This window comes from Carcharodon carcharias, chromosome 3 (genome assembly GCF_017639515.1).
Source record: "Carcharodon carcharias isolate sCarCar2 chromosome 3, sCarCar2.pri, whole genome shotgun sequence".
Taxonomy (NCBI): domain Eukaryota; kingdom Metazoa; phylum Chordata; class Chondrichthyes; order Lamniformes; family Lamnidae; genus Carcharodon; species Carcharodon carcharias.
The window spans coordinates 34,954,364-34,978,851 of record NC_054469.1 but is presented as its reverse complement, the minus strand read 5'-3'; the positions used below and the strand labels follow the sequence as shown (position 1 = coordinate 34,978,851).

The following is a 24,488-nucleotide window of genomic DNA, read 5'->3' as shown; positions in this document are numbered from 1 at the left end:
GACCTATACTTGCAGCAACATAACTCCTGGCAGAGCCACCTAAGCCAAACAGGAAAAAAGGCCAAAGCCAGATTAAAGGCATCTTTACTGTTAGGGGGTTCTGTGTCAGGCTAATCATCTACTCACCTAAAAAAATGTTTTGTTATGGAAACAACCCAGGCACAGAAAATTGCAAGAAAGAGGGAGGCCTCCAGCATTTGGCTGCAGTCAAAGCTACATCTTAATTATCTGTCTGGTGTTGGGCCAATAGCAACTGTCTTACTGATTCTAGCAGTTGTAGAAGGTGCTCTAACAATGACTTAAGCTTGAGAAGTGAAAGACTGCTCAGGCTCATGAAAGGGCTTGTGGTCACGAACCTTTAAGAGCTCAGACTTGGGAGGGCCTGATGACTACTGCAACAATCTGACTCCTGCTCAGGCAATGCGGACCAATTGACTTTCCAACAGCAGGGTGTGTGTTGGTTGAAGGAGTTGCTGGAGTTCACACATGCTCTCATCCTGTGAGAGGACAACATGTTCCATTCCCATTGCACGACTGCCCCTGCTATCAGGCTGCGGCTCAACACTCCCACTGACCTGCAGGAGCGCAGGCTATAAGATACCCAGGATCTGAATGATATCACAAAGCATTTTAGCCTCCCAGACTATCTAAGAGAGGATATGTTTGAGCCCAGAGCTTGTATGGCCCCGGCATGAGTATCCCAGTCATTTTGAAGTGGTCTGTCAAAATTTTCATTTAGCACAGCATAAGCAATTTATAAATATATCAAATAGCGATCTTGCACAATTCGTAGAAGAATATAATGTTTGCTCTTTTGCTGGCTTAGTGAGTTAGATCGAACCACGCACCCCCCACCCCCCCAACCACCCCCAACTCCCCCCCTTTCTTGCTCACCCATTCTGAGTTTGATGTCAGGTTGTGCAGAGCTGAAAAATGAAGATTTGTCCCAGTCTATGGAGAGTTAGATGGAATAAAATGAGGGAGTGGGGGTGAGAACATAAAATCAAGGACAAAATTCTGGTCTTTTAATTTTTGGTGGCCTCTTTATTAAGAGAGCAGCTAGGTCCTAGTTAATTTTGTGAATGAATGCTTGAGGTAGTCCAGCTTAAAATGGCCATTTTTTAAATTCGTTCTTGAGATGTGAGCATCACTGGCAAGGCCAGGATTTATTGCCCATCCATAATTGCCCTTAAGAAGGTGGTGATGAGCTGCCTTCTTGAACCACTGCAGTCCATGTAGTGTAGGTACACCCATGGCGCAATTAGAAAGGGAGTTCCAGGATTTTGACACAGCTACAGGTTTGCGGATCATGCTCCTTAATTTGAAAAAATGGAACTATGCAAAAGCACTTAGGTGTGTTTTTAGGTGCCACCTCTTGCTGTGCTTTGCACATCCTGATTGGTTAATGTTTATTCAGTGGCCTATAAACGATTACCATGCTGTACCTGAACCCCCTTTATCTTGTTTTCTAATGTTTACATATGCTATATTCACTTATAGCTATTTTCAAGGCTAATGTTTAAAATATTGAATGTGACATTTTTAATAAAAATCTGCAGTGAGGTATTGCTAGCCAAAAGTAATGTTGTTTCTCTTGTGTTCAGACTGGAATACTAAAAAAAAATTACATCAGGCCACACTGCTTTATCAGATGAAGCAATGATCATCATTTAAATATTGTTTAATGTCACTAAAGAAACATATGAGAGAGCTGCTGTGTAATTCTTTTTATTTTATCTGGGGATGTTTTACACACGTTTTGTTTTCAAACTTCCAATGTTGGGACTCACTTAAATTCACACTGGCTGTTGAAGGGCAAACACTGAGAAGATGGTCCAACAACTGCATCTGGTTGCCTGAAAAAAATGGTCCATGCCAGGGTAGTGGACAATAGATGTTGTAAAATAAAGAAGAAAGGCATTAGCCTGGAGTATCCTGGAATGACACAACAGGGCAAGTTGCACCATAAGTCACACTGGCATGGGTGCTGAAATTTCCACTATGAACTTACGCTGTGGTTTCCTGGGAAACTAATTTGCATATGCTACGCCGGAAAAGTAGTGGATCTCATGTGTTCGGCCAGTGGCGGTTCCCAGGAACCTTTGGAACTGAGAAGAGACATCTCCTGCCATGGAGCTTTACCTGTTGTGCCTCCTGCCTCCGTTCCTCTTCCGAAATGATAGTAAATAGGAGAGTGCCCAGTGGGATGGCCATTTGCAGCTACTTTGTTCTTTTGAAAGCGTAGGGATGGGTGGGAAGGGGGCATCCTAAAAATATCAGCACAGCACTCTCACCAGAGCTATAAAATTCAGCACAGCAGGTACAACTAAAGTAATAAAAGGCACAAAATTCTCTCTAGATTCAGGAATTGCTTCTGTCGATTGGAAAATTGCAAATGTCACTCCATTATTTAAGAAAGGTGAGGGAAAAACCCTGCAAACCAGGCAGTTAACACCAGCTATGGGGAAGTCACAGGAATCTATCATCAGAGACAAAGAGACTAAATATTTGGACAAGTGTCAGCTGATCATTGAGAGGCAGCATGGATTTGTAAAGAGTATGTTGTGTATATGGATTTCTAGAAGACATTTGATAAGGTTCTGCACAAAAGCTTCTTAGCAATAATGCATGGAATTGGTGGTAACCTTGTGACACAAGTTGCAAAACTAAGTGCACCGATGATGGAGGCACATTAACGTGTGCCAATGGGAGTAGGAAATTGCAAAAGGGCACAGACTAAGGGACTAGGCAAAATTGTGCCTTCCTACACCTAAATTTCTTGATATATTTAGATGTCATAAGTAAACTAGAGTAAATCTAGGAAATTCATGGTCACAGCTGCTTTGAATGGTGGTGGGGCTATATTAACAAACTTTTAGCAATGGGGCACAACAGCACCAGGAAATTATGAAGTGACATAAAAACTAACTTAACTCACTTACACTGTATTTTCCTTGGATTTTGAGCTGGAAAATGGTTTTATAATATAGCTGCACCATTGTAACTGTATGCTTTTCCAAGGAGATTCCAGGCCATTAAGTTACTGTTCAGGTTGGATGAAGTTAATAGATTAAAATGGGGCTTTTTCATCCAAGCCTTTCTTATAATCTCTGGCTTCAGTGCTGAAGAAACACTGGTTTCTGGGAATTTATGTTTAATTTTGAGGACTGCACTTTAGGAAGGCCTGCTCCCAAGCTTCTAAACTAACCGTGTTGCAACTTACCAGATTTTCTTTTCTAATGCAATATAAACAAGCATTAGATCATCAATTTTATAACCAATAAAATGATATTACAACGTTCTTTGTTTTACCAATCAGTTTGCGCTGCCTACTGCCAGCACTCTCACTACTCTCTGTCACTTTGCTAAGTCAGTCCCTCGCTCTTCTCAGTGCTCACTGCCTCCCATTTCTCAATGGTCTCTCATTCTTGTGTCTTTGGTCTTTCTCTCTGCCCCCTCAACACTTTCCTTCTCCTCTCTGCCCTCACTTCTTTGTTAGCATTGTCTCGCTTTCCATTCTCTCTGCTCTCCACATTATGTAGTGCTCTCACTATCGCCTCTCAGTGCTCTCTCCATCTCCTCTCACCATTCCCTCCATCTCCTTTCAATGTTCTCTCCATTTCTCTCAGCACTCTCGCTATCTCTCTATACTCAATCGCTCTCAGTACTCTTCCATTTGTCTCAGTGCTTTCGCCATCCCTTCTCCCAGCACTCTGTTCCTCCTCACTATGCACTCTCCTCCTCTCAATGCTACTCTATCTCAAAACTCTCCTTCACCTCTTAATTAGCATTATCTCCATTTCTGAAGGAACACATGAAGTATTCCTTCATCTTCTCTCTGTGTGCTTTCCACCATCTTTCAACCCTCTCTGCTAACACACTGGTTTCCTTGTTAATGTCCTCTATTTCTTTGTTAATTCTGTTTTCTCTGTCAATGTTCTGTTTTCCCTGATAATTGTTTTCCTTGTTAACGCTCTATTTTCTCTGTTAGTGCTGTTTTCTTTGATAATGCTGTGTTTTCTCTGTTAATGCTCTTTTTTTCTGCTAATTCTTTTCCTTGTCAATGCTGTGTTTTTAATGCTGTTTCTCGTTCCTGAAGCTCGCTTTTTCTCTATTAATACTCTACTTTCTCTGTTATGCCTCCATCCATACCAAAGGTAGCTTTAAAATTTTTCCCTAAAAACAATGGCATGGATGAAATGGCATATGGCATAAATGGCATAATGTACTTGTATATACGATTGGCACTAATCCATTTCTATATTGGCTAGTCTGATTTTGAAGCAAGCTTTCTGGAATTTTCCAAGAGGTGAACAGAACACAGGTTATTGATAGATGTCTTTTCTTATCCGCTTCTTCATTTTATACAATTAAGGGAGCAGGTTTTTAAAGCTATGAATATTGTTCTCGGTTAATTTTCAACATTAGCAAAGAAGCGATCAAGGCTGAAGTCATTATTTCCTTTCAGCTCCAACTCACACAGGACAAGTTTGGCCTACTGTATGGCTTTTCACTTGATAAAAGGTGACAATTGCACCCTAGAGTTGTCAACCAAGGATAAGAGGTTAATCTCCCTGGGCACTGTTGTGAGCAAATTCCAGGTGAAAAATCATGTGTTTCATCAAACATTTTAAAACATTTATTATAAAAATATTGCGGATGCGACGAAAGGGCCATTTCACTGGGGCAGGTCAGTTGCTAGAAGTCATGTGACAAAATCTCTGGGAATACAATCAGCCAGAATTTGTAGCCCTAAAGTGCCCTGCCGCCTGCCATGTTCAATCTGAACAGGAGCACAGAGTGCAACAGGTTAGCCACGTCAATTGGCAGTACTGGGGAGGTGCGGGGTGGGGGCTGGTGTGGGGGTTGGGCATGGGAAGGGTGGAGACTGGGAAACATTCTTGCTCATCCTTGCACACAAAGTCTTGCTTGGCAGAGTGGACAGATAAGTTTGAGGCAAATTCAACAGCCAAAAGGGCAATGAAGCAAATCGTTGTGGAGTGCTAAGAATAAGGACAGGCACTCAAGGTGCCAAGCTCAACCATTGCATCTACAATCGTCTTCAGGCTTCTAAGCTTTACCCTGACACTGGACTCAGATGTGCCAGGACCAGAGAGTGAGGTTGACTCAGCGCAATTGGCCCTGACTATAATCTATTTCACCTACAAGCCATGACATCACTCACCAATCCATCCTGATACAGCCTTCAAGTCCTGTGGCATTGGGGGAGCGACAAAGCAGCAGGTGAGGGATACACTGGAAACTGTAGCCCCATCCCTGTACACTGGTGGCTCAGACTCACTGGCTTGAAGTGGAGATGGAGTTCGGCAGCCGTCTGAGCGACTGAGCGACTCGCCTCAGGGTTGCGCTGCTCACCTCCATATCATGAAGAAGGGAATAGAAAAAATGCCCTAGTCATTGTCTGCTTCTCCTAGCCTGGCCAGGATCTGCTGAGAATCTCAGCAGTCGAACAACAAATGTAAAGAAGACAAAGGTGCACAGTTACTAATTGACATGTGGAACATTATTAGCTATGCCAGAGCAGACAGACTAGAGAAACAAACAGCCCTGGTTGAGAGAGTACATGCCAGCTACAACATCCACATAGCAGCATTGAAGGAGACTCATCTAGCTAATGAAGAACAAGTGACAGAATCTGGAGCTAGATATGCCTTCTTCTGGAGTGGCCACAGTAGCAAAGAGCATTGTGAAGCAGGAGAAGGTTTGCTATCAAGTCCAACCTATTCCCCAAGCTTGCCAATCTCCCAAAAGACACAAACGATCGGCTCGTGTCATTGCGACTTTCCCTCATTGGAAAAAGTCAATGCCAGCACTGTCAGTGCTTATGCACCTATAATAACAAATGCTGAAGTGGTGAAAGATAGATTTTATGAAGAGCTAAGAACTTTATTGCTGCAGTGCCAAGATCAGACAAATTCATCGTCCTTAGTGATTTCAGTGCCAGAGTTGGCACAGACCATCAGATCTACATGGGAGGGAGCTTACATTGAGAAATAGAGATGGTAACAGCAAGAGCAATGGCCTTCTTTTGATGAAGACATGTGCAGAGCATGAGCTCCTCATTACCAACACACTATTCCGCCTGCCAAACTGAAATAAGACATCCTGGACGCCCCCTTGCTCTAAGAACTACATTATTGTCAGAAGGAAGGACAGGCAGGATGTCAGGACACACAATACAACATTGCAGTCAGGATCCATGGAATTACAACCCAAGGAATTACAGAGTTGCTGCAGAACAAATAGTTAAACGTAGTTCAGAACTGAATTTGCAGGCACACATTCATAACACGGAATAATGATACAGGAGTGCTCTTGTTTATCATTTGCGGTTTCCTTGCTGCCAACAATAAGGGGATAGTCAGTGAATTTATTCTGTACTCAACACACTGGTGCATTTAAAATGGAATGGCTAAGGCTGAGATACGATAGCTTTTTTCTCTAATGCTCCTGTATAACCTTGATTAGGGCCATCTATTTCCAGCTAAAGCAAACAATGATTCTCAATATTTTCATAACATCTTGTTTACCGTGGAACCAGACTCAGCATTATCTCTGGTGATTTTATTTAGCATTCTTTGCTGGCTATAACCTGTCAGGAAGGAGAGCAGGGGTAAGTGTGGTGGGTGGGTGGGTGGGGGGTGGGGGGGGGCGGTGGGAGGGGGTGTGTGAAGCGGAGGCAGGGGGCGATGGGGGTGGGTATGGAGAATAAAATGGTTACAGCTTGTCTGCATGGCACTGAAACACCTCAACAGCTACTGATTGGATTGCCATAATCCTTTTACACTTCGCAGACATCTATTATTACCATTATAATATTGGTAATAACAACCGACGTATGAAGGCTGCAGGGGAGGGAGCTGGATTTGTCTGATAACATAAGAAGCAATGCAGGGGTGCACTACGAGAATGTGTGTATGAGCATAACCTTCCAACCATAACGGTGAGGAAGAATGAACAAGTTGAGTCGATTGATCTGTGCAACATCATCCTCAGTTAGTCCGCAGGTGCGCAGAGACCCGTCAACTCTCCAGTAACAACAGACTGGCAAGATGAATTAAATGTATTCACTTTTGTTTGTATGAAAGGGAGATGATGCACTCTCAATTCCACCAGCTTTTTGACATCCCCTGGGGTAGTTATTGAAGTCAAAGTGCTCCATTGACTTCAATGGAAATGAAAAACAAGAGAGATGCTAAATGGACACCAACTCATTACCACCCATTTTACGGTATCACTCAAAATCAAGATCTGTCTCCCTGTAGTTGGATATGGTGATGGGTCCGGTGATGGGTTAATCACATTTCCCAGCCGGGCACTACCTCAGAAAGCACATGAGGTTAGGGCAACGAGGGGAATGCAAGAATGTCAGTCGGACTGTTTGTGAAACTAGCTGGTGTTACCACACTCAAGAGGAAGCTAAGGAAATATTTGACAGATTGAGGGGAATGAGAGTTCTTCAAAGCTTTTTGTATTGAAGTCACTGTTGCAATGCAGCAGTCAACCTGTGCACAGTAAGGTCATGCAAACAATAATGTGGCAAAGACATGATAATCTACTTTAGTGATGTTGGTTGAGGGTTAAATATTAGGGCACTAGGGAGAACTGCCCTACTCTCCTTTGAAATAGTGCCATGGGATCTTTGGTGTCCACCTGAATGTGCAGATGAGACCTCAGTTTAACATCTAATTCAAAAGATGATATCTCTGACAGTGCTGCTCTTCCTCAGTACTTCATTAGATGGTCAGTTTAGATTCCATGCTGGAGAACTGCCTGATCGTTTTGCACAATCTGTAAATGCAAGGAATAGGAACAGAGACAGTGCTCCATGTTTAACTCCTACTCTGTATTGAAGTGGCTGATCTGAGCCAGGTTGAAGAAGGAGGCGATAATTGCCTTAGCTCAATGATGGATAAAAATCCATGGTCCCAAAATTGTTAGGGGTTCTGTTCTACCAGCAGAAGTGTGATGGAGTGGAATCCTCATGTGACTAGTCTGTAACCAGAAAGCACACCCCACCACCCCCCCCCCCGCCACCCCAACCCCACACAGATCCCCCATCCAAAATCATGAAATCATAGATAAGACACAGAAGGAGGCCATTCTTCCTATCAAAATGTATCACTTCGCACTTCTCTGCAATAAATTTAACCTGCCATGTGTCTTCCCATCTATGTCTTCCTGAAGTGTATTACTATCATCTTCATTGTTTACTACACTCTTCACTAGGATGGGATCATTTGCAGTAGATCTCTGTCAGAGTTGCACGATGCTACTCGTTGGTTTGGGTGAGGCTCTGAAGTAGATTCTCCTCTTCAGAGGTTCCTCTCGCAATAGAGCAATGGGGAATTTTTGGAAAGGTAATTGATCCTCTCTTGGATCCCCGGTAAAAGGTTGTGGCCTCATTAGGCTCTCAGCAGCACTCACTCAAGCCTTTCATTCAAATACCTATGTAAGGAATTTCTTAGTTGGCTCGGGAGCTCTGCCAGATGTACCCCAAGTCTCCCCTAGTGGAAATATAACAGACAAATAGATTCTGATGTAAGGCGGGATGTCTGACATCTCCAGCCCAGGGGCTTCAAGAACAGAACTCCTGCTCTTGTATTATTTGTGTACATCAAAAATATCTTTAATTTGAACAACTCTGTTTTGATTTGAAAAGAAATCAACCAGAACAGCCCAGACTTTAAAGAAGAGAGAATGTGATTGACAAATTTTAATGCCATGGACACACAAGTCTAGACAGGGTTGATTACTGTAGATGTATGTCTGTTGCAGTTCATTCCCACAGCAGTTATTTCCATTGCAGGCTACTGCCTCGTACACTTCCCAGAAATTTATCAGTTGCAACAAGAATCTGGTGCTGCTAACACTTCTAACATCAAAGTTAATATTCTAAATTTGCAAATATCACTGCTTAGCTAATTTTTATTTGCAGTCATGCAAATGAAGACAAGAATATTTTATTATGGCGTATCTAGTACTTTTCTTCTAAAACCTTGAATTACTTGGAATTTTCAGCATAAAAACCTGCCATTTGGCCCTACTGATCCATGCTGATGCATGTGTTTTTTTTAATTCGTTCATGGGAAGTGGGTGTCACTGGCTAGGTCAGCAATTATTGCCCATCCTTAATTGCCCTTATTCAGAGGATCTCTCGAGTATCAGTCCAGTGACAATATCACTATGCCATTGCCTCACAAACCTTCTCTCACCTACTTTAACTCTACCAACATACCTGTCGTGTTCAATGGTTTAATTGATCTGTGTTTGATTGTGTTAGTCTGTTGACTGATCTATGTTCGCTACGCTTGATTGATTAACTCTGGGAGTAGCCCCTGAGAGCTAAAGTAAACAGAAGCTTCCAGAAATACCCGAGAAGCCAGAGCTGTAAACATGTATGTAGAAATCCTGAGATTGCTGAGATATTTTAAATAAGTAAATAAACCTGTTGCAGATTTAGAGCCAGTATCACTTCTGCATTGTTCTGAGGTAAATAAGATATATAAAATATGTAATAAACCAGCAAATACAGAACAATATGCTTCTAATCCTTTCTCCCTCATGTGTTTATCTAGCTCTCCTTTAAATGCATCAATGATACTCACATTATGGTAATAAGATGCACATTCTAACCATTCACTGGGTAAAGAAGATTCTCCTGAATTCTTTATTGGATTTATTATTGTCTATCCTATATTTATGGTTCCTGATTTTGGTCTCCCCCACAAGTGGAAATGTTTTCTCTGTATCTACATAGTTTATTAAGATTAAATCATCGTGTCTCCCCAGAGATTTAGTGGATAATTATGTGATGTGGTACTGATAAGTCATATAGTCAAGGAAGATTCTCTGATTGCATACATGACAGCATTGGTTATATTTCAGAAGCATTTCATTGGCTATGAGGCTATGTGGAGGATATTCTGTAAATGCAAGTTACATTTTTTGTGTCTGGTCTCTGTTAAAGTATCTGATTTCAACTAGTGGGGGTGGTGGAAGGGCTAAAATTTACTTCACTGCTCTAGGAAAAAGAGGGGAAGTGATTTTTTGTGGGCATTGGGGGAAGAGGTGAAATGCCTCCTGCCAATAATCATCGCAAGAAATTTGGAATCCCCATTTCATGCATAATCTCAGTTTCTTGGAAATTTAGACCACCCTGCAAGGACCAGTTCTGAATCCTTCCCTGCTCCTCCACATTTGCGGTAAATGACCTACTGACACTTGTTGATCTCATACAGAGAGAATGGATACTTGGGTGAGCTACAAGTGGAGCTATGCCAAAATGGCTCATTTTGCCCAACTTATGTGGCACTTTATTATGTGCTGATAACAATATTTAATCAAAAGTGAGGTAGGAATTCCTCCACACAAAGTGGCATGATTTTACCAGTCAGTTCATTCTAAATAATCCCTCCAGCATCTTGTTGGACCACCTAAATTGTAATTGGTAAATACTTCATATAATCCTTTTGCCATTCTTAAACAACTGATTTGGTTTCTTATTAAAATGCAGCAATTATGCTGTTAATAGTACATCACAGGATCTGAGAAGCATCCTCCGATTGGGATAGCAGTATCCTCTGATGATGTTAGTGGATGGCAATTAATATTAGATAACTGTCTTCCAACCAGAATATTGCTTTGCTGATTTCTCTGTTTAATGTTTACTGGCGTTTATTTACATTTCAGAACCACAAAGAGAATTTTGGACAAAATCCAACATCCCAGCAAGATTTCAGGCTAACTAGTAGTCACTGGCACAAATCTGAACAGATCCTGTAAAAATTCACTTTCAACAGAAGCAAATTTTACAGAAACTTATGTTACATTTTTATGGATTTCTTTGGGTATTTTTGGTTCTGCATTTCACACAATTGTCATGGGTGACCCCCAGCTTCTTATGTTCCTGACAATGGACACTCAGATGTCTAGGTTATGATCATGCTATGCACTGGGAACCATTTTGTTTCAGCTACTGGGTTTGTTCTGTGCCTTTTTTGGCTAGAAGGCAGAAGACAGCAAAAAACAGAATCAGCTTTAATATAGGCAGTGAAACAACAAGTGAATAATATACATAATAAATAGTATATATTCTTCCACTATTTCAAACTTTGCTAGTTCTGCTGTGAAACCTATGTTACAAGCAATATGATCTACAGTAGTTATCTGGCTTGGCCGTCGACAAACAAAAGTGTGAGACAAACTCTCCAATTTGAAAAAGAGAAAATGATAAATCCATTCAAATTATTGACAGGGGTTTAGTGAATTTGAACAACCCTGTTGAATTCAAGAGAGCTTTTGATGAAAAATATATTTGAACAAATTAGACAAGATGTTTGTATTTGAATTGAATGGTTTGATGTCTTTCTTGGGAACCAACCAAACCAGAACCACTGCCTGTACGACAATTGTATCAGCATTAATTTATTTTATGAATGAAGGTGGGTTTTAGCACATTCCATACCGTGACAGAGATAAAGAAGCCCATACCAAGCTGAACTGGATAATAAAATGCCTTGTATTTTTTTTGTCACACATAGACTTTTCAAAGTAAATATTATTGAATCACTGAACTTTGGGATAAATCTTATAGGACCCCATTTACAGTTTTTAGATTAATGCTGCAGCTGAAATTGCAAGAGAGAAATTTTAGACTAACATGTTAAGCTCTCATGCAATAAAATTTTAAGGCTATATGTTTTAGAATGACTCCTGTTGGAACCTGTAGAAAAGCACAGATTTTGCAATAATTCTTGAAGAAACTCACTGTTGGAACAAATTCTACGGAAATCCTGAAAAGGTTGGAAAATAAATTGTCTAAGATAGTGTGTGGAATTTTTAAACTCTTGTTGAATGTATTTTGTAATGTAACATTGAATCATTAAAATCATGGAATATCACCTGAATTTTCCTGTTTGAATTCTCCTCTGTCTTTTAGACCTATATGGAAGATCACCTGAGGAACAAAAACCGCCTGGTGAAAGAATGGGAAGCTCTTTCTGCCTATCAGGCTGAGCCAAACACCAGCAGCATCGCAGACAGGGAGGAGAATGAAAAGAAGAACAGATCTCAGCTGGTGGTGCCATGTAGGTTAACCTCTCCCACTTTAACGTGGCACAGCGGGGGAAGATTTTTTTCTATTGAATACCCATAACAAAATTTTAAACTCAGGCATAAATGACACAATAAATAGAAAGCAAGGGAAAGTTTCCCCAATTAATTGTTCAAAAACATTGCAAAAATACCACAGTGTTGAAAAACATTTTTACATGCTAGTCATGCCTTACACCAGCCAGTCCTCTCCTGCCCATTGGAACTCCCTTCCTATTTTCCGCTACCTTTCTCCTACCTTCTTTGAAAGGCTTCAGTATCTTCCCCTTTACCTTTCTCCACCATTCTATCCTCTCCAGCCCCTTACTTGGTGTCCACCATATTTCTGCACATCAGGAACATGGTGTAAATGCAAATTGTCATATATTTAAATAATGGTTATACAATGTAAAGCAGTGTGTAAATGTTAAAACGCCTTAAGATCTTCACATGTTACATCTCACAACTCAAATAGGAATTGCACTTCAACAATCATAGAATGATACAGCACAGCAGGAGGCTATTCACCCTATTGTGCCTGTGCTGGTTCTTTAAAAGAGATATCAAATTAGTCCCAGTTCCCTGCCTTTTCCTCATAGTTCTGTAAATTTTTCCCCTTTGAGTGTTTGTCCAATTTCCTTTTGAATTATATTATTGAATCTGCTTTTATCTCTCTTTCAAGCAGTGTATTCCAGATGATAACAACTCACTTCTAGGCTTCAACTAATTGTAACCAGTGAAATCCCAGAAATGTATTTAATATTATTTGCTGCCTTTTGGAGCCCTTCTTGAGTCTCCATACAGTAAGTAGCGTTACCCAGGTTAGAAAGCATATAGAAAACCAATCCTTGGGCCTATGCCAGAGATACTTTGTAGTTATCTGTTGGGAGTTATGTCTGCCATAGAATAATAATTCCTCTGTTTCCCTATAGTTAAGTGCCTGCCCACCACCTCCACACAAGATCTGCTCAAAGTCAGTATTACACCCCAATTTCAGATGTAACACAGTGCAGCTGCAATACAGTGCACCAGAGGAACAGTAAAAGAAAGAACTATGACACCTTTCATGACCTTGGGACCTCCCAGAATACTCTACAGCCAATTAAGTAGCTTGAATTATACTGACTGCTGTAATGTAGAAAATGCGGCAGCCAACTTGCAAACAGCAAAGGCTTGCAAACAATAATGTAATAACAACCAGATAATCTGCTTTTTGTGACAGTGGTCGAGGGATAAATATTGGCCAGGGCTCTCCTGCTCTCCTTTGTATAATGCAATGGGATCTTTTACATCCACCCAAGAGCTCAGACAGGGCTTCAGTTTAATGTCACACCTTAAAAACAGCATCTCCAACAATGCAGCACTCTGTTATTGGAGTGTCAGCAAAGACTTTCTGCTCAAGTAATAGCTCCCTCGAATAGTTTCCCCTGCAACACACTTCTTGGGTTACAATAGAAATAAGTTCACTTAAACATTTAGAACATTTTGGCAGGGAGGAAAGGCTCCAAAGAGACTTTCTTTAAAATGCAATTTCTAATTTCAAGCTTAGAATCAAATCTGCACATTTTGGAAGCGATGGTATTAACTGTTTACATCTAGCATGCTCACAGTAAAGAAACAGATATTCTGTTTATGCCAGGATGTTTGTTCACTGACCATGCAGATCAGCAAAGAGTGGCTGCAGAAACCCATAATTTTCCAACTGTTCATTTTTCCCCACTATGCTTGGCTGTCGGGAAAGGGTTTAAATATCCTGTTATTACTTTAATATAAAAGCAAACCCTTTAAAGCTGATATGTTATTAATATGCCATTCCTTGCCATTAATTAACGTTGTATCGGATCAAAGTAATGCTGGTTGTTTTAGTCACCAGTGTTCTTCTTTTCCCCCTCAACTGCCAAGAACAGGATTGTTCCTCCCCTCTGTCAGGAACTGTGACATGATTATTTGGGAAATGAAGCAGCTGCAGATTTCCCAAGTAATGTGGAGTAACTAACTCATTTATATAACCATTAAGTTGAAATCACCAGTACAAGTCACCCTGAACGAACCCAACAGACTAATTGGTTCACATTGCTAGTGTCAAGTGATTCCTGTATGACTTGCAAAAGTTGCCAATGAGTTTAGTCCAAGGTTCCCAAGATTAATGGCAGTGGGGGTTCCCACAGTATTGATCAGGGGCCAGTTTCTTACCCTCAAAGCAAAGAAGCGGCATTAGTTGTGAGCCATGACTCTGTTAACATGTGGGGTATCATGATGCAGCCCTCTGGATTAAGATCTGCCAGATTGGTCACTCCAGCTGGTAGAAGGTTGAGTGATGGGTCCAGGTGAGGGGTTGGGTGGGGCGGGGGGGGTGCTGGTGTTGGCGGAGATGGGGGGAGGGACATGTTTGCAAAAGAGAGGCATTCCAAGGTAAGAGCAACCCAGACCATTTCTGTGATATCAAGATGCACTGCTGCTCCTCCTGGCCGTGCAAAGGCAATATCAGACATACCTGGTTGGACGTCTTCTCTGTCCCCCATGGAAATGGTTGGCATGTGAAAGGTGCACTGTCTGGCCATTTCCAATCAAAGGTGGCAACTGAAGTTCCAGCGGGCACCTTAGATGCCTAGCAATAGAACCTTCCTTTCCAAAATGGTGGCGACCACATCATCGAGGTCAACAAGGCTACTGTGACTCATTTGAGGCCATTGCTATCCCATTACCACCAGGTGATACTGATCAAATTGACCCTCAGCAGTCTAAGAAATATTAGAAATGAGAACAAAAGTAAACCATGTGGCCCATTGAGCCTGCTCCACCATTCAATACGATCATAGCTGATCGTCAGCCTTTCCTCCAGCTTCCCGCCCACTCCCCATATCCCTTGATTTCCTGAGAAGCCAAAAATCTGTCTATCCCGGCCTTAAATATAATCAGCAAGGGAGCATCCACAACCCTTCAGGGCAGGGGATTCCAACGATTCACAATCCTTTAAATGAAGAAATTTCACCTCAGCTCGGTCCTAAATGATTGGCCCTTTAACCCGACTGGGCCCTCATATTCTAAGATTCCACAGCCAGCAGAAACAACCTCTTAGTGCCTACCCTACACTTCCTCACATTATACCCTATCTGCCACATTTGTTTCCCACTCACTTAGCATTGCTACATCCTTTTACAGCCTCGTTGTGTCCTCCTCACAGCTTACATTCCCACCCAGCTTTGTATCGTGCGCAAACTTAGGCACAACACTCTTGGTCTCTTTGGCCTGTATTTTCGCTCTCAGGGCGGGAGCGCAAAGTCAGGAAATTTCCCAGATCCGCAAACCCAACCCAGAATAAAGTGCCTTGGATGTTGGAATTTCTGTTCTGGGGCAGTGGGTATGTAATTTGTGTCTTCTACTGCCTATTCAGATGTCAATATGAAGCTGTGTTTTAACTGCACAAACAACAGTTCCATAGTGATAGAAACCCCCATGGCAGATTTAAGCCTTGCTTCTCCCCATGGAGGGAGTGTACATTACAACTTGTGCTGAAGCAAAGCTAGAACTGGACAGGGAGTTAGAAGAACAATGTCTAACTTGCTTCAGGTAAGTGTCAATTTCTGAGGATCAGTGGCACTAATCACTGCTAAGGAGGCAACATGTTCCTTTTTAAGTGAAAGAAATGTTTAGGGAGCACAAAGAAGTAACAATCTAAAGTATGAAAGCAAACTCCTGCGGATGCTGGAAACCTGAAATAAAAACAAAGTGAGAAAGAAAGTTAACATTTTGAGTCAAATGTGACTCTTCTTCAGAACTGAAGAAGAAGGGTCATGTTCGACCTGCTGAGTTTTTCCAGCACTTCTATTTTAATATAAAGAATGATAGTTCAGCAATGGCTTTGGTATTCAAATAAGCTCCTTTGGGCTAACAGTTCAGACACCACAGTTGGCTTGATGTCTGTTCTGCTGGTGAGGGGAAAAAAATCAATCGGGGCTTACATTTGTGATTATTGCCCAGTGAATTCTGCAGGAAACACATGAAGAAATGATTAAGTACAGTTGCGTTGCTATGGCTAAACAGTTTACTAGTACTCACTGTTCAGACTGATGTGAAGAATGGTCGGTGCCTGTCAAACTGAGCTCCAGGAAAATGTCTCCTGGTGAGAAAGGAAGGAACTAAGATGACAATTAGATGGAGAGGGAGCATAATTATGAAGTAGTCACTTGGTAGTACAGAACTTTATTATTGCTGAAAAAGGAGACATGCTGTCAAAGCTTTTCATCTTGCACTCATCAGGACAGATACAAGAATACTAAATTTCAAAGGGAACAACAATTTATACTGCATGGGAAAAGGGTGCTGATTAGTTGGCAGGTGGACTCTGATTGGCTGAGGCATTGCCATGGTGAATGCACCAGGGAACAGTTGTACCCCATGCTTTTTTTTAATTGAAAAAGGTACAATGCCTGGACATATTCTTTCTGTTTGCAGAGGACAGGGCCTTGTGTATGAATATATGCAGCTTCTTGAAAGTGTAATTGAGCCATATTGTAAGCCCAACTGATAATCTTAATCACACTAGGGATTGTTCAGTGAGTGATGTCCAATCATGGAATCACATATAATGTTGGACACTATATTCTGAGTTTTGCAAGCAGCAGCTGGTTGAGTACGGTCAGTACTCTGTCTGTTATGAACAGCCAAAGGGACATACATTTTGATATGATTGGGTTGTACAGCTTACGTACCTGGCATCACACTGGCATTGGATAGCAGTTACTGATCAATCCTTCAATCTCGCAATGTGGCTCACTTATGCTTGCTAGAAGCTACATATGTCCACATGCAAGGTCCTGTTCTCTAGAAACAGAAAAAAGAACACATCCAGGCATTGTGGGAGATAACTGTTTGCTGTTGCATTCCCAATCAGAGTCAACTTGCCTTTTTAAATTTAAACTAAAGCTTGGGGGCTAACTGTTCCCTGGTGCATTCCCCGTGGCAACACCTCAACCAGAGTCCACTTGCCAACCAATCAGCACCCTTTTCTTATGCAGTATAAATTGTTGTTCCCTTTGAAATTTGGCTGTCTTGTGTCTGTCCTGATGAGTGCAAGATGAAAAGCTTCGACAGCCTGTCTCTTTTTTCAGCAATTATATAGTAGTAATAATCCATCCTTATGAAAATTTGAATTTTTCCTTTCTATAGATGATCACTCCAGAATAACACTGAAAGTTGAATCAAGTCATTCAAACTCAGACTACATCAACGCAAGCCCAATTGTAAGTACCTGCTCAGCACCAAATGTTGCCAACCCTTACAACTGATTTATTTGTTTTATTAAGAACAGAAACTGGACTTTGAAAATAATTCATCACGGGTTGTTTTCATCTTCACCACATGAGCGACAAACTGGCGGAGAGAATCAGCCGCCCATTATACATCCCATCTGATCATGGACATGAATATTCTCTAAAGGACAGGTGATCCACTATGCCAGCTATGTGTAAAGCATTCTTAAGTGCTGCAGCATAGTTGAATCATACAGCACAGAAGGAGGACATTCTGCCCTTCATGTTTGTGCCAATTCTTTGAAGAAGTCCCACTCCCTTGCTCTTTCCTCTCAGCCCCCTAATCTTTTCCTTTTCAAGCAAATGTCTTCTGAATCTGTTACTATCATGCTTTCAGACAGTATAAATGAAGGCACTGTGCTGATGATGATATGGAGCTATGTGGGACAATTCCACAGTCCCATGCTACTATTGGGGAAAATTGTTCAGATAGGAAACCAGGATCAGAGTTATGGTCATTGTGGCAACAGTTCTCTAAACTGTACTACCTGCTGGCAGCACGGGTTTTGCAGAACGGCTCCGATGTTTTCTTAAAAGTATTTGTAACCCTTTAAAATGAGGTTGCTTTGAGATGTTTTTGCAGATAAACTTTGGGAGTGAATCAATTCCTGTCAATAATTTTGCCAAAGTATGTTTACAAGTTCAAAACAGGAAATTCTGCTTTGCATTCTGTGAAAGATTTTCATCCAAACTCACGTGGATTGGAGCTATACCACAGCCTACCAACCTAATTGGAGGCAACTCATCTAATTTAATGTATTCAAGAGTCCAATTAGTGATCTGACTGCTGAGTTATGCATCCAATTTTATTCTGATGTGAGAAGAAAGCACAACAATGTAATTGCACCCTAAACTTATATTTGACTGTTTTATGGATTGAAAATGAAATACAATTGTTTTGTATTCTGGTGGCACTTTAGGTGTCAGCTGTGCTTTAGCTGATAAGAATCTCATAGTGAGGGGGACTGACACTGTTCCCCACAGCAAAGAGGGAACACAATCCAGACAGCTGTGCTGCCTGCCCAGTGCCAGATTTCAGGACATCTGCTCAAGGCTGGAGAGGAATTTGCAGTGGGAGGTGGAGGAACCAGTTGTCGTGGTCCCTGCAGGTAGCAATGACATAGGTAAAACTACCAAAGAGGTTCTGCATAGAGAATATGAGGAGCTCGGCACCAAATTTAAAAGCAGAACCTCATAGATAATAATCTCTGGATTATTACCTGATCCACATGCAAATTGGCATAGAGTACATAAAATTAGAGAGATGAACACGTGGCTCAAAGACTAGTGTGGGAGAAGTGGGTTCTGGTTCGTATGGCACTAGCATCAAAACTGGGGAAAGTGGGGGCTGTACTATTGGGATGGTCTACACGTGAACCATGCTGGGACCAGTATTCTAGCAAGCCTCGTGAGTAGGGAAATAGAGAGGGTTTAAACTAAATAGTGGGGGCAAGAGGTCAAATTTGAGAAGATGTGGCAAATCAAAGAGTAGAGAAAAGGCAAGAGAGAAAAGTATTCATATGGGAAATGATAAACAGACCATGACAGGAAGGGACAGAGAGTTCAGGGAGTACAAATCTAAGGGTACATCAGTAGGTAAGGCTAGAGGTTACAAAAATAATAAAAAGACAAAACTAAAGGCTCTGCATCTCAATGCACGTAGCGTTCAAAATAAAATAGAAAATAAGTGTAAAAATAAATGGTGCAGACATGATGGGCCGAAGGGCCTCTTTCCGTGCTGTAAAACCCTATGACTCTAAGTATGAACTGCTAGCCATTAAAGAGACGTGGCTGCAGGGTGACATAAATTGGGACCTAAATATGAAGAGTATATGACATTTAGGAAGAACAGGAAGCTAGGTAAAGGTGAGGGGTGGCTCTGTTAATTAATGATGGTATTAGCACATTAGAGAGGGGTGACCTAAATTCAGGCAGCCAGGATGTAGAAATGGTTTGGGTAGAGATGGCAAATGATAAAGGCAAGAAGTTACTTGCAGGAGTGGTGTACAGGCCCCCTAATAGTAACCATATGGTAGGATGGGGTATAAAGGAAGAAATAATGCGAGCTTGTCAGAAAGGTACCGGGGGATTTTAATCTGCATATAGATTGGGAAAATCAGATAGGCAAAGATGGCCTAAATGAGGAATTCATAGAATGTTTTCAGGATAGTTCCTTTGTGCAGCACATTCTGACATCAGCCACGGAGCAGGCTATACTAGACCTAGTATTGTGCAACGAGATAGGATTAATTAATGACCTCATAGCGAAGATGCCCCTAGGTAGCAGCGATCATAATACAATTGAATTTTACATTCAGTTTGAGGGAGAAAAGAGTGGGTCCAAGACTAGCATTTTAAACTTATATAAAGGCAATTATGAGGGCATGAAAGCACAGCTAGCTGTAGTGAACTTGCAAATTAGGTTAAGGAATAGGCCAATAGCGATGCAGTGGCAGACACTAAAGGGGATATTTCAGAATACACAGAATAGAAACATTCCAACAAGAAAGAAAAATCCCTAGGGGAAGACCCACCATCCGAGGTTAACTTAAAGATAGTATCAAACTTAAAGAAAAAACGTATAACTGCACAAAGATGGGTGGCAGGTTATAAGATTGGACAGAATATAAAAAACAGCAAAGAATGACTAAAAGATTAATAAGGAAGGAAAAGTTAGAGTATGAAAGAATGCAAGTAGAAATATAAAAACAGATAGTAAGAGTTTCTATTGATATTAAAAAAGGAAAATGAACAAAGTGAGCATTGGTCCTATAGAAAGTGAAAATAATAATAGAAAATTAGGAGATGGCAGATGAATTTTGCATCAATCTTCATTATATAGGATACAAGTAGCATCCCAGAAATAGCTGTGACACAGGAAATAGAAGGGAGGGGGAACTCGGAAAAATTACAATAACCAGGGAAGCGGTACTGAGAAAATTGTTGGAGCTGTGGTCTGACAAGTCCACAGTTCCTGATTAACTGCACCCTAAGGTTTTGAAGAAGTGGCTGGGGAGATAGTTGATGCATTGGTTTTAATTTTCCAAAATGGTTTTGTAAGTGGGAAATCATGTTTAACCAATTTATTGGAGTTCTTTGAAGAAGTTAAAGCTGCTGCGGGTAAAGAGGATGTACTGTATTTCGATTTCCAGAAGGCATTTGATAAGGTGCCACATCAAAAGTTATTGCGAAAAATAAAAGCTCATGGTGTAGGAGGTAACATATTGTCATGGATAGAAGATTGGCTAGCTAACAGGAAACAGAGGTTAGGCATAAATGGGTCTTTTTCTGGTTGGCAAGATGTAACGAGTGGTGTGCCACAGGGATCAGCGCTGGGGCCCCAACTTTTTACAATTTATATAAATGACTTGGATGAGGGAACCAAAGGTATGGTTGCTCAATTTGGTGATGGCACAAAGATAGGTAGGATAGTAAGATGTGAAGAGAACACAAGGAGGCTACAAAGGAATATAGATAGGTTAAGTGAGTGTGCAAAAACATGACAAATAGAGTATAATGTGGGAAAGTATGAAATTGTCCATTCTGCAAGGAAAATTAAAAAAAGAGGCATATGATCTAAATGGTGAGAGATTGCAGAGCTCTGAGATGCAGAGGGATCTGGGTGTCCTAGTGCTTGAATTCGCACAAGGCTAGTATGCAGGTACAGCAAGTAATTAGGAAAGCTAATAAAAAATGTTATCATTTATTGCATGGGAAATTGAATACAAAAGTAAGGAAGTTATGCTTCAGTTATACAGGGCATTCGTGAGACCACATCTGGATTACTGGGCACAGGATTGGTGTTCTTACTTAAGGAAAGATGTAAATGCATTGGAAGCAGTTCAGAGAAGATCTACTAAACTAACACCTGGATTGGGCAGGCTGTGTTATGAGGGAAGATTGGACAGGCTAGGCTGGTATCCGCTGGAGCCTGGAGAGTAAGAAGCGACTTGACTGAAACATAAAAGATCCTGAGGGGTCCTGATAGGGTCAATGTGGAGAGAATGTTTCCTCTTGTGGGAGAATCTATTACTGGGGGGGGCCACTGTTTAAAAATAAGGGGTCGCCAATTTAAATGAAGGGAAATTTTTTATCTCAGAGAGTTGTTGGTCTTTGGAACTCTCTTCCCCAAAAGGTGGTGGAAGCAGAGTCTTTGAATATTCTTAAGGCAGAGGTGAATAGATTCTTGGTAAGCAATGGTATTTAAAGGCTATCGAGGGTAGGTGGGAATATGGATGCGAGGCTACAATCAGACCAGCAATGATCTTGTTGAATGGTGGAGCAAGTTCAAAGACATTACTTTGATGCTAACCAGTCACCAAGAAAGGCATTTGAAGTTCTACCCTTTACTTCCACCTGGAAGTGGGCACTGAAATCTGAGAATGGGATTCTGCCTGTTGTTGATTACATCTTCTGACCTATTGGACATACTTTCTTCAGCAATCTTATAGTTAACCCTCAATTGACCCAAATAATTGACAGCAATTGACAGTAATTCACAAACAGTTTCAGTCTTTTGTCCTTTTCTAACAGCCCATCAAGAGGCTTCTTGCGTCTTCTACCTCTGAGGCTTGAACAGAAAACTTGCTCAGGAAAACCAACTTCAATACTTCTCCTTATTAATTCACTGACAGTTCTGCGGCCTAGTTATTCATCTGCGTTTTAATTTAGACTATTGAAGCAATAAGGCCGTCGAAATTAAAATGTCATCATTTTTCCACATCATGCAGTTCCACTGAAAATGACTTGCCTGGCTGAGCTGGATTTTCTGTATAATACATAGCACACTGTAATCAGATTCCCGGTAGAAACTAAAAAACAGATGAAACTCAACGACAATGGACGATTCCATCTTGAGGCATATATTCTCGTTTCTCATATCCTTTCTGATCCCCGCATCCTTTCCGTTGCCATCACTGGCCCCAGTGCCATTTACTGTGGTGCTTCTAGGCAATTATAGTTGCTGCTATAATAATCACTGCCAAACATAAAAGAGCCAGAAACCCCTGTAGACCATCTGTTTTTTGTAAAACATCCACCAGTTACTGCATGCAAAATTGTTCTGCTCACATCCAAACGTTGTAAAACTATTTTTCTACTTCAGCCTTTTCTTCACCCCCATGGCTGTTGAAACCCTTGTTTTGGCCAGACTGCTGCAACACTCTCCACACCAGATTTCCAAGGTCCACCCTAAATAAAATTGAGCTCACCCGTGCCCTGTCTGACACTGTCTCACTATCCCATCATTTCTGACTTCCACTGCTTCCCAATCCCCTGTAAATTAAATTGAAAGTCCTCATTTCTTTTAAATGCCCTACTGGGCTTTTTGCTTCATTCCCAAAACTCCTCCAACCTTGTGTCCCAGCTCTCTCTCCTTGGCCAGCTGTTTCTGGCTTCTGCCTTCCTATCTGAATGAATAGCAGGGCCTAAAGCAATCTTAGCTCTATTCCTGAGAATTCTTTCCTCACCACCCACTCCCCTCACAATCTTAGTGCCTTTATCTCCACTTTCAGAGCTTCTCAACACCTTCCTCTTTGACTATGCCTTCATTTATTTCCACCAAATTCTTCTTATGCTATTGCTTAATATCTGTGAAGTGCCTTGGGACATTTACCACATTAAAGGTGCTTTATAAACAGAAGTTCTTGACAACCATATTCTACTTTCGCCTCTCTTCTCCTAAAGGCACACTTGTTGGGGTTCTAAGGGAGCCATCATTAAGAGGTACTTCCCCAGGTGCCAATACTTCATGTGTAAATCTAGGCAAATGTTGCAGGAGTGGCATTCTAATTCATATGGCTCAGGCCGGTCGGGAATCGTAAATTCTGTCATGGAAAGTCCACATCCATTTCTCAATCTACTGCACTTCAGAGTGTGCCTGATAATTCTGCAGAGTGAATCAGAAGATAATTGATATGTAATTTGTAGGGCTAACCAGTCCCTCGTGTAGTCAGAGCCCATTGAGTCTAACACTGACTTCTCTGAGCTGTGAATATAATCAGTTGCTTTTGTAATGTGTCATGGTCAAAGACTTGTAAGAACAGAGCCGATAAAGGAAGCGCAGTATTAAGCCTACACTATAATTTTCATCTGATGACTACTAGTTCTTAAAATACAATCTACAGTGCCACTAAATTTCAAAAGTCCACAACCAGGGTTAAACAGAGGCTTCTGTAGAATCAAGTTGGTTGAAGGGTTTCAGTGGACATCTATGACCACAGTAGAGTCCTGTGACGAGAGCAAGGATGTAAAACCTTGACTCTTTATTTGGGCGAGGAGCATGACCTACCATAAAGGGAATACAAATAAGAGATATGAAATGAAAATCCTTCAGCATTTGAGAGAGCAAAACCAATTAACTTTTCATGAGATGTCAGCAAAGGCAAAGATGGAATAGAGGCAAGGAAAAAACGGTGCTGAGTTAGAAATAGGAATAGGATGAAGCTGAAAATCATGGCAAGAGAATCCTTGTTGCTTGTGCACTTTTGTGTGAGATGTAGAGCCAGGTAGTTCTGTTTAAGAGTCACATCCAGCTCACTAACCTATCTCCCTTTGAGACACTGACTATCCTGCGGGTTTCAAGTATTTTCAGTTTGATACTGTGGTAGAATCTTTCAAAACCAGCTGTCCGTATTCACGGGGCCAGGAAATTGCTGTTCACAGTATCAGTGTCTTTATGGTGCAGAAAGAGGCTGTTCAGCCCATCAAGTCTGCACTGGCTCTCTGAAAGCGAATTCCACCTAGTCCCATTCTCCTGCCTTATTCTGGTAACCTTAACACATGTTCTCTTTTCAGGTAGAAATCGAATTCCCTTTTTAATACCTCAATGGAACTTGCTTCCACCACCCTTTCAGGAAGTTTGTTCCAGACTCCAACCACTGTCTGGGTGAAAAAAACTTTTCTTCACATTACATTTACTCCTTTTGTCAATTATTTTGAATCTGTGACCTCTAGTTCTTGACGATCTCTTGAGAGGGAACAGTTTCTCACTATTTACCCTATTCATATCTCTCAGGATCTTGAGATCCTATCAAGTCTCCTCTCAGCCTTCTTTTCTCCAAG

At 41.3% G+C, this 24,488-nt stretch overlaps 1 protein-coding gene across 1 annotated transcript in view; it reads left to right on the top strand.

Moving 5' to 3' along the window:
• Window positions 1–24,488, top strand: part of ptprn2 (protein tyrosine phosphatase receptor type N2) — a 749,959-nt gene that overhangs the window by 666,724 nt on the left and 58,747 nt on the right. The window contains exons 14-15 of the mRNA XM_041183926.1: window positions 11,963–12,110; window positions 17,284–17,357. Coding sequence (XP_041039860.1) covers window positions 11,963–12,110; window positions 17,284–17,357 — 222 coding nt within the window. The remainder of the gene's footprint in view (window positions 1–11,962; window positions 12,111–17,283; window positions 17,358–24,488) is intronic.